The sequence below is a fragment of the Ascidia mentula genome, chromosome 8, assembly GCF_947561715.1.
Source record: "Ascidia mentula chromosome 8, kaAscMent1.1, whole genome shotgun sequence".
Classification (NCBI taxonomy): Eukaryota; Metazoa; Chordata; class Ascidiacea; order Phlebobranchia; family Ascidiidae; genus Ascidia; species Ascidia mentula.
The window spans coordinates 14895843-14905786 of NC_138573.1; the positions used below are offsets into that span (position 1 = coordinate 14895843).

Consider the following 9944-nt stretch of genomic DNA (forward strand, 5'->3'; position numbering starts at 1 on the left):
TCCGCTTCAGCTCTCATGGCGTAAACAAGCGATTTGTCGCATTTTCAGGCATTTCGTTACAACATTACAGGACAAGAAATTACTCCCCTGACGGAAGCATTAGTTTTTTTGGAGGTGGTCCCGTATTGAATCATGCGTTTGGTTTCCGTCAGAGAGAAACAAAGTTTCTACACAACAAGCATATAACGGTAAAAACACGTATTCAAAACCGCATTTGTATGACTTAATAGTTGTAAAGATTTTCGTGGTGTGGATTCCTTGTGATTAAAGTATGTTTTCCATCGAAACCAAAAACGACTGAACAACGTGACACGCCTGGTTCCCAGTTTCACATTTTCCACAACCTAAACTTCACGATTTCACGGTCACCACCTAAACGGTGACGGTTCGTCTCCAAGTGGACATTTGCTGCATGGTGGATTTTTCTTTTCCAGTTCGGACAAAATAGCGATAAATAATGATGGGCGCGGCGTTTTCAAATCTCTAATATGCATCTAATCAAAACAGACGCCACGCGATTTCATATCGATAGTCATAAGGGTGCCCATTTGGCCTTCGCCTCGCCCCGTTTGGCGATTATTCAAACGAAGGAGCTTTTTCCTCCAAGCACCCGGCCCAACACCTCGTACGTAACAGTAACGACCAAATCAATTTTGCCACCCTTAAAAACGGCAACAAATCATCAGGACTCGGACACGTTTATCAGTCAAGGACCTCTCGTCGCGCGCCTGAAGCTGTTTGCCCGGCCCGCGTTACGATTAGAGAATCGTCGCTTCTATTGCGTCATCAGACGTCGGAGAAGAAGGCGGGCTCGCGTATAAAGCATTCACTTCCTGATTGAAAGTAGCATTCGACCAAGAAATCGGATATACAAGCAAACGTTTGGTTTGGAAGAGGCTAATCGTATATGCTGGGCCATGTGCGATGTGTAGAAACTTGTGAACATTGCCATGTCGTAAATTGTAAACGTTGGTGCGTTTCGCGCTGCACGGACACACTTGTTCAAACTGTCGCGTTTAAGTGCGTGAAAAGGACAAACAGTCGATTGTTCACATTCGTAAAGCACTTATGATGTCACAATGGTATCGTGGAAATTCCGCCGTAGCCGCTGCTGGCATTTTTCTCTAAAACGCTTTGGCATAATTGCAGGTATCGTTAACAGAAACGTACGATCAAATGTACAGATGCAGTTCACGCCAGGATATTAGAAAGTAGAACAGTATTAGCATGATCAATTGAGAAAGCTTCGTTTGTTTCACAAACTGCTCTGTATCGTTTTTCTGGATTATTTCAGCCGTACACTATAAGTGATATTGAAATATGCTTGCTAAACCGTTTCTCTTTGTTTAGAAACCTTGCAACAAGTGTGCCTTACGTTAGTACTCTGAAAACCTAAGCAAAAATGTCAAACGGAAGTGTTTACGAATGCCGGAACGCTCGGGCTCAAACCAGAAGCAAAACACAGAAAACGAACGAAGAAACTCGTGGTCAACTTGTCTCGATTTGTCGCGGGGCGTTCCAGTCTACAAAAAGCCGCTCAAGCCTCCTTTTGATGGTCGCATTAATAGGTGGGTAACTTGATCGTAATTGTCATTCATGGGTTCGACGAAGAGGCGACTTACAAGTAACGCGATACCTGTAGATCCAAAGCTTCGCATGTTAATGCCATATGACGTTATGGGATAATCTTCCTGGTCGTCGACGGCGACACGGTCCGTCGAGTAACAAGTATAATTTCGTAATAATATCGGTTAATCAAGAGCCCACTCCGTATGCTCGTAAGCAGTGCGGTTTATTTCGGGGCCGGTGACCTTTTCTGAAGCTGGCCGGAGCCGCGGTGTTCTAGACAGAAAGAACTGCAATTGAGTACAGGTTTTCCGACCTCAGGCACAGCTGCGGTTCACTGTTTGTTTCTTGACTCGGGTCATGCACCCGCGTGACGTCACGAGCGCCGCGCGGTCGCATTTCAAAGCGCTAGTTGTGCGAAGTGGCCCGAAGTCGGTCAATTTCTCCTTTTGGTCGGTTTTGTCTTTTATCACCAGAGCAAGTGCAACTTGATAAATCACTGACATAGATCAGCCACAGTTTCTCTGCTCCGGCAAAACAACTTTAGTTTAAGTGCGCACTTCTCTCAAAAGCGACACGAATAACATCGCCTTGTAACTGTTTTACAGGATTCGTTACCCTGCTACCGACGGGCGCTTCAGCGGACGAGAACCCTCAAACCGCCGACGTCGGTGATCTTTTTATGGAACACCAAGTGCTTGATTACAAACAAGGTACTTTCTTGTCTCTAAAACTACGGCTTAGCTGTCATCAGACACATTTGAAATAAAATCGTCTTAAGTGCTTTGTACCTAATTGAACCAATTAAGTGAATATTTCGAGAAACTGTTGACCAACGGTCTTTCCTCCACGAGTGCAGTTCTAAGTTCGCATGTCTGGAACGTACGGTGTTTTGCTTCCACCAAATTTCATTCATTTAAAACAAAATAATACCTTTTTATTAAAATAAACCTCGACTGTTTTTTTCTCGAACAGGTGCGCCCAGAATGGAAGGACTCAGATCGTCGCGCAAAACACGCTGCCCGAAAAAGGATCGCAATTATTGCATGAATGGAGGCAAGTGCCGATACGAAATTGATCTGAAAAGACCGATCTGCAGGTAAACAGCGAAGTCGTGTGCAGTGTTTGCGAGTACGGTTTCCTTTGATAAAACCTCATAATCCCACTGGTATGCGCTGCTTGCAGAGTAATGCGATTTGGAAAGCTTACATGTAAACTTTTGTTTTGCTCACTGCAAAAGGTGCGAATTTCGTGTACACTTTAATGCGGATTACAAAACTTTATACGTGAGTTGCAGGCCGTGCGCAAAAATATGGAATACACGTTTTCGTTCATTTCAACTATTCTTGTGGTAATTGGCAGTGATAATTTATCGATAAATACATAAATTTACAATAAGTGGAAGTGAATGTATCAACGAGCAATGTACTTATTTGAAGTTTTCGAACCATGTCGTCATGTAAACTAAAACGTGACACGTTTAAAACAATAACATTTAATGTGTAATAACCGCGTGTGTTTTTAACAGGTGTCAAGGAGCATGGGAGGGAATGCGTTGTGACCAACAAGAACCCAACTTCGGATGGACTTTTAGCAAGTTCTTGCAGGAGAACAGCTACATTATCATCCCATGTGTCCTCACTGGATTCGCCCTCGTCGCCGCCATTACTATTTTCTGTATTTGTTGGAGGTGCGTGTTAATGTGTTTTGTTGTTCAAAGCATGGCTACTCTAAAGTTATACGTAAAAGTTCATGGGACCAAAGGTTTGGGTCGGCGAACCAAGCAAGTCCAAGTCGTAATTCGATATTAGGCACGGCTTATTCAAAACCTCACAATCCAGCAATGCATACCACACATCACAGTGTGACGTCAGTGCCCTAGGCAGCAAACCTGATACCTTGCCTTTAAACGCTTTGTGTATATGTGGTTAGGAGGCCACAATACATGACCTGCAGCGTAAGCGGATAAACTCTCTCCGCCAAACGCATATGCAAATATGCTGCTGCGGTTTATTTTGAGTTTGTGAGAGATAAAATTTCTGAGCCTGCTAGAAATTGTTCCAAAACCCACACTTGGTCCTATATTGAGAATGCAGCAGTGTATCAAATGTCATGCCCGTGGGACTGTTGTTCCTTGCTATTTTACCTTTAACATGTGCGTCAAGTTAATTTGCTAAGACAGCCGTCTGATGAACTATAACGATGAGGCTTTTAGCCGAAGCGCGGTTGTTACGGTGTTTTAACTGATAGCGATTGGCCAAGGGGGTAAAGTGTCCGTGACAGAATCGCGATATTTTTGCGCACTTCACAAATGCCAATCTTCTAATGACCTATGTGAAATATGAAATAGTTTATGAAACGTTTTCCTCATTAGAACTGTTACCTTGGGAAAACAGCATTTGGATTTTCAACATAACTGTAACACTCCTTGGTTAATATCGTATTGGCAAAATCGGACATGTTCAATAACTGTTGATTTCTATTACAGGCGGTATCGTTACATCAAACGTCACAAGGACGAAAATGACGAGGAAGTCAACCACAATATTCTCGGTAAAGGCGACAGCAAGAAAGAAGGCACCATAGTTATTAACTTGGGCGACGAAACGAACCACTCGTCGAAGCTGCAAAACCTGTGAACCCAGTTACAAAAAAATCCATCTCGCTGCCAAAGCCTAAAGGCTTGGATACGTGATTAGCGTACATGATATAGGAAAAATGGCGTCAACAATTAGAATTATCGGCTAAAATTGGCTACCTGTAATTGGAAAATCGCCGATATCCCATTCCGACGATGGTATACAAGCCCTTTTTTAGTAATGTTCCATTTACCTACCGAGACACAAAATTTCCGCTTTTTGGAGACTTTTGGGAGACACAAAATTTCGACATTCGTATGTTGCTTTTACACGCTACGCGTCGCTGTTCAATTTTTTACACAGCCTTCGTTTCGCTTACCTTGCCTTCTTCACCACGTTTCGCTCGCCCACACGAACGCGTGTGTTGATATTTATTTTTTCTATCTTCCCCCAACACGTAATTCCGAGTCCCGCAGATCGACGCCACTAAGTTGCCAATTTCTCGTTTAAACGGCGCCTTACAAATAGCTGTTCCCGAAAATGTCAAGGCATCTTCGAATTTCTGACGCGCTTATGCTCATCTTCTGTGACGCCCTGCCCGCCGTTTTATTTATTTTTCTATTTATTTATTGTTGCGGCCTTGACGTCAGTGTGGCCCTTTCGCTTGCTTGATCATTTTATTTGCTGGCTCGTCGTGCCTTCTTTTGCCTGCCGATACTCGTGTACTCGTTTTTTTGCGAACGTTTCGATTACATTCTGTCAGAAATTCTCGTCTCTGGGAGTGGTTTGTTATCAAAATAACATCGGAATAAGTGTAAAAGTTTCAGGAAGAATTAAAGGTCTCGACATAAAATCCCACGCCAGAAATTCAAGGAAAAACAGTTGAAAACCGGTTGCCCATAAAACGTGATGTTTTGAAAACACTAATTTATGAAGTAGTGACAAATCCATTTCAAATAGTCAGTACCAGTTTATCAGACTATGGTTTTACCAACTTTTCCGGAAAAACGACCACTGTACACCCAGTTTTTATTTGAAAATTAAGTCGACCATATGTAAGCATGATAAAGTCCGTATCCTTCACACACCACGTGGTATTATCACAGCGCCGTTCCGAATAGTTTGTGGGTGACGTCAAAAAATTAGTAGAACCAGAATTTCAAATAAGTTTATAAACTTTGCCATTGTGGGTCACTGGCGGTGTCGGATCCACATCCGTGCCCGTGCGTCCACGTGCCTACAGCCAAAAGGTTTCATTTCGAGTATATTTCAAGCAAAGCCTGGTTTACATGGGTTCATACTCACAAGACAATGCATATATTATACTATAGCTTATTTCAGATACATTGTTTGTGTTTTTCCTTTCACATTGTTTTTTATTCACACTGGATGTTTGTTAGCGAAACATATTTTTCTTGCATAAAAGTCAAGAGATTTTAACCTCAGAAACACATCTTTTTATCAATGTAGTTTATTTCAGATGTAGTATCACACGAATTTGCCATTTTTGAAATCAAAATCATGAATTCTTTACACGCCTACGATCATAGACACGCGCGGAAGCCAATGTCAACTTGCGGAAATCGTATAGTAAAAACATCGAGCCCCACCCGTCATGGTATTCCAAGCACCTTGAATGTTTCCCACATCAACGCTCAGTTGTGCTCTGTTTTGAGGGCCCTGTTGATGGAATTGTGATTTTCGGCTCGTTTGTGGGGATCAACCTTATATTTCGGCACCGTTGATCAACGTAAGAGGCGGCCTCCTATTGAAATATGCTAGGAGTACTTACTGCCGGCGGCTGGGTTTTAGTAGTGGTTTTACCGAGTCATGTGCGAATGATTAAAATAACAACCATAATCTCGTTTGTTTGTTGCAACACTTTGGTTAAACTACATAACGTGTAGCGGTCTTAATGCGTACACACACACCTACAAACAAAACGCAAGATTTCAACATGTTTATTACATTTACAGCATCACAAATGCACATTTCTTATTTTAATAGTTGTGTTCTTCTGCCAAAATAAAACGTAGCTTGTATTCATCGACGTTTCGCTTGTTACCTAGCTAGGCTTCCTCGGGGTAATGGTTAATGGTCACAAGTTACGTTTAAATGTGCCAGAATAACAGAACATTAAAATATAATATGCCTGGCAGCAACAGCACATTTCATAATTGGTAAAAAACAGGAACTTTCGAGAGCATTTGCGCAAGTGTTCATCAATATCGTGTTCGTCTTTATGTTATCATTTTTTGTCTTGTGTTGTTTGAGTAATTAGACCAAGGGTGACGCTTGGCACCGAAAACCTGAAGGTTACTTCGGCGTCTTCCTGCACATACTCTCACATCCCTTTTCGTTACTGAAATACTTTGAGCAAAATAAACCAATGAATGAATGAAAGGTGTTACTATAACTGCTTTAGAGTAAAAGAAGAGTTGAATTTCCTCGGCGATCTTTTGGCCCTAAGATTAGAAGTTACGTAGATTTATAATCCACTGTTGACTTCCGATGTTTTGTTTCCTTCAACACCAGGTGCCTAAATTGGTGTTTATTTTACAAAGTGGCGCAAAGTTTGTTTAGCCCAACGCACGCCACGCCACCTGTTTGCGGTGTTTTGTAATATTTACAACACATACCGTCCACCCTATCATCACGTTTATCGTGAAAAGCGTCAAGCTGAAAATTCCTTCTCTCGTAATTATCCTTTTTACGATGTATTCTGTTTTGTCGGTGTTGCTGTGTACGTATTTGTACTCTGGTTTTCATTTCAAATAACCGATTGTCATATTGTCGAGCAAGCAGCTCAAAATTGAAACAAAAATTCACTAATAAAGTCAAAATACTATAGTTCTCTATTGGAAGACATTGGAGCGATGTGATTTCTAATTCAATGACTTATTGTTCGTGCACAGTGTTGCAATATTCATGCAGTCTTTTCATTAACGCTCTATTTTGCCGTTTAAAAGGATAAGGTAAACAACATTGATAATTGTTCTCGTTTCAGAAAATATTGGGTTATTCCTCCCACAGACAGCCTATCAGTTAAATGGAAATTTTTAAGCTAGCTAAAATTTCTGTTGCAACAATAACTGTTATTTGCAAGAAGCAACTCTATAAATAAATCCTAAATTGTTTGTCCAGCAACCATATGCTACAACACAAACGTGTGAAATTCGGCGCCTCATGGACTAAAAACCGCGATAACGGTGTGTCTTTGTATTTGGTTGTAGAGCATATTAGTTTCTTTTATATTTGCTGGTTTAGTCATACCGTGCTTATTTTCAATTAGTTTTTTTTTACCAAAACGTGCTAATTTTAAAACAAACGTTATACGTCCATAAAAATTGGCAATGATCCTGCAATATGTTCGTTTTGGGATTTGTATGTTGAAAAATTCATCTAGCAATAAAAGCTACCTCATTTACACCTTCCGGTGCAACAAAAAATTACAAAAATCAATTTAAACAAATACTTTTATTTGTTTTTTATGTTGCCAATTGCCCGAAGTTTTTAGGGGTTCAAATTCCCTTGCTTTGCCTTGTTGATGTCCGCGTGCACGGTTACCACATCACGCCATTCTTTACTATTATCGCTCACCAATGAACAATGCATGAATGTATATTGTCTTTCAGGCGAGAGTTATCAGATGCAGCGCATAAATCTTTATACAAGCACAGTCATGAGGTGGCGCTAAACGAAAATAATATTTTTTTCACTGCTATGTTCAAGCTGCTATAAAAGCAACAAGTTAATTTTGAATGGTTTCTTACCTGTGCAGTCAGCGAAGATGTTAACGGTTTAACAAAGTTTCAATGCAGACAGCTAGCTTACAGATACTAGTGTTACAAAACAATAATTAATTCCACAACGCCGGGAAAGAAATGTAACTGCTGGCGATGAATGGTTTTACGGTTTTAAAAAACGTGTCGATAATCTAATAACTTTGTTCCAGAGGTGGTGTCTCGATTTCGCCACAGAACATTTTGAATCTTGAAGAATCGGGATTGTCCACTGTCAGTGAGTTATTGCAGAAAGGGGAGCAAAACAACTAGGCGAAAATCACATCAGCTCAACGGGGGAATAAACATATCTATGAGCTTTTGTTATTATTATTTTTTCACCACACCGGGGTTTGAACCCAGGACATCCTGGGCACGACTCGGGCGCTTGACCAATGCTACTAATCATCTATGTGCTGGATGCTGTATTAACGGTATAGGAACTAAAGCGCCTCCAGTGTACATCTTTTTTTTTGTTGCCACACCGGGGTTTGAACCCAGGACATCCTGGGCACGAATCTCGATCAGGTTTTTCGGCTTAGTATGTGGGTCAGGCGCTTGACTGATGTTGCGCACGCGTCCACATTCAGGAACATATGCTTATAAGGGACACCTTGTGAAAGCCTGGGTCTCGGATATGCATCTGGCAAGATGACAATGTGTTTGTATCCAACGGTATTGCAGCATTTCAATAAGATTATTGGACGGCCAATATTACTGGGATTATGAATATGAATAATCGCAGTAGCCACAATTCCTGAGAAATTTTTGAAATCGCACGTACTGCAGGTTCGTCTTTGTTGACCTTTCCACCACATTACAGCCAATGCTGCAACCCCCATACGTTTGCGTATTTGGTCCCTACATGGTTTGACTCTAGTCTACATGTTTTGACTCATGGATGACTGCAAATCTGGGAAAATCCTGTCTATTTAGGCTACTAAAAAAATTCACCTTTATACATCAATGACTGTAATAGCCTATATATATGCTTTCGGCAGAATGTAATTACAGAACTGCTGAAGCAAACACAAAAAGTTGCTGTAATAATATGCTGAACTCGCTTTGATAAGGCAGAAATAATTATTCATGGCCATTTTTGGTCCGGCACTTTTCCTACATTTGCAACAAATGAGTTGCAGCAAAAAAAACAAAAATATACCATTTTAGCGTTTACGATCAAGCCCTTTTCCACCAAGTAGAATTCATTTGTATGAATTTTCCTGCACCAAGATGTATGAGTTTGTTCTAACACAACATGTAAGCAGAACAACGCTACAAAAAAATACTTGTATTTTACACCCGGTGTCTTTTTCACCACCTTCGTCGCTCAAGATTTATGGCTCAGCGAAGCACGGAGCTGCTGAGCTGCTCGTAAAAAGGCGGTAGGTGGTGGCGGTGCACGTTAAGGATTGCAGCGGCCGGCATTACTGTTTTTCGCATTGCGATGGGCGGTTGTTTAGCATTGTACAATGGCTTGAATGAGATAGTCGAGAAGAGCTATTGTATGCGTGTGTTTGGCCAATAGATTCGTGGTTTGGTTCAGCGGTGGAAGTGGAAGCTACTAAATGTAATGTAGCGTTTGCTTGAAGCTGTTTTGTAACGATGTTTGCTTGCGGTTTGACTTTGGTGTAAGATTGCTGCAACATGATCATGCCGGTATCTGTTGTAACTTGGTTGCTATTGTAAGTAGATATAAGTGTGCTGTAGTATTTTGGTACTTTCGTTTTTTTTTTCTAAAACATAGATTTAAATCAACTTTACCAAAGTAATAACGCCAGACATTTGATTTGGAAAAGAAGTTGCAAAATCCCATTGGAACAAAGTAAAGAAAATAGTTGTGTAAAGGTTTAAAAAATGGTAAAATGTTTGACAGCGCAAATTTTTCCTTGGTTCATAAAATTCTTGAATGTGGTACTGGTGGTAAATTATATGATCAAATAAGGTTGGCTTGAAGCCATCGAGGTTGAGGGTGTGCTGGTGAAATTATTTTTTATGTATGTGGCTAACTTTATGG

General features: G+C 40.9%; 1 protein-coding gene across 1 annotated transcript; it reads left to right on the top strand.

Annotated features, from left to right (window-relative positions):
* The first annotated feature begins 1329 nt into the window (after positions 1-1329).
* Positions 1330-4919, top strand: LOC145911097 (uncharacterized). Its single transcript, XM_082998346.1, has 5 exons — positions 1330-1568; positions 2175-2279; positions 2542-2665; positions 3095-3256; positions 4055-4919. The coding sequence occupies exons 1-5, from the start codon at positions 1403-1405 to the stop codon at positions 4203-4205; spliced, it is 708 nt and encodes a 235-aa protein (XP_082854472.1). The 5' UTR covers positions 1330-1402; the 3' UTR covers positions 4206-4919.
* The last annotated feature ends 5025 nt before the right edge of the window (positions 4920-9944 follow it).

Bases quoted from the DNA above. Each gene is read 5' to 3' on its own strand.
- LOC145911097 (XM_082998346.1), top strand. From the start codon at position 1,403: ATGTCAAACGGAAGTGTTTACGAATGCCGGAACGCTCGGGCTCAAACC. The intron at 2,666-3,094 runs GTAAACAGCGAA...TGTTTTTAACAG, and splicing joins CTGAAAAGACCGATCTGCAG to GTGTCAAGGAGCATGGGAGG. The intron at 3,257-4,054 runs GTGCGTGTTAAT...TTTCTATTACAG, and splicing joins ATTTTCTGTATTTGTTGGAG to GCGGTATCGTTACATCAAAC.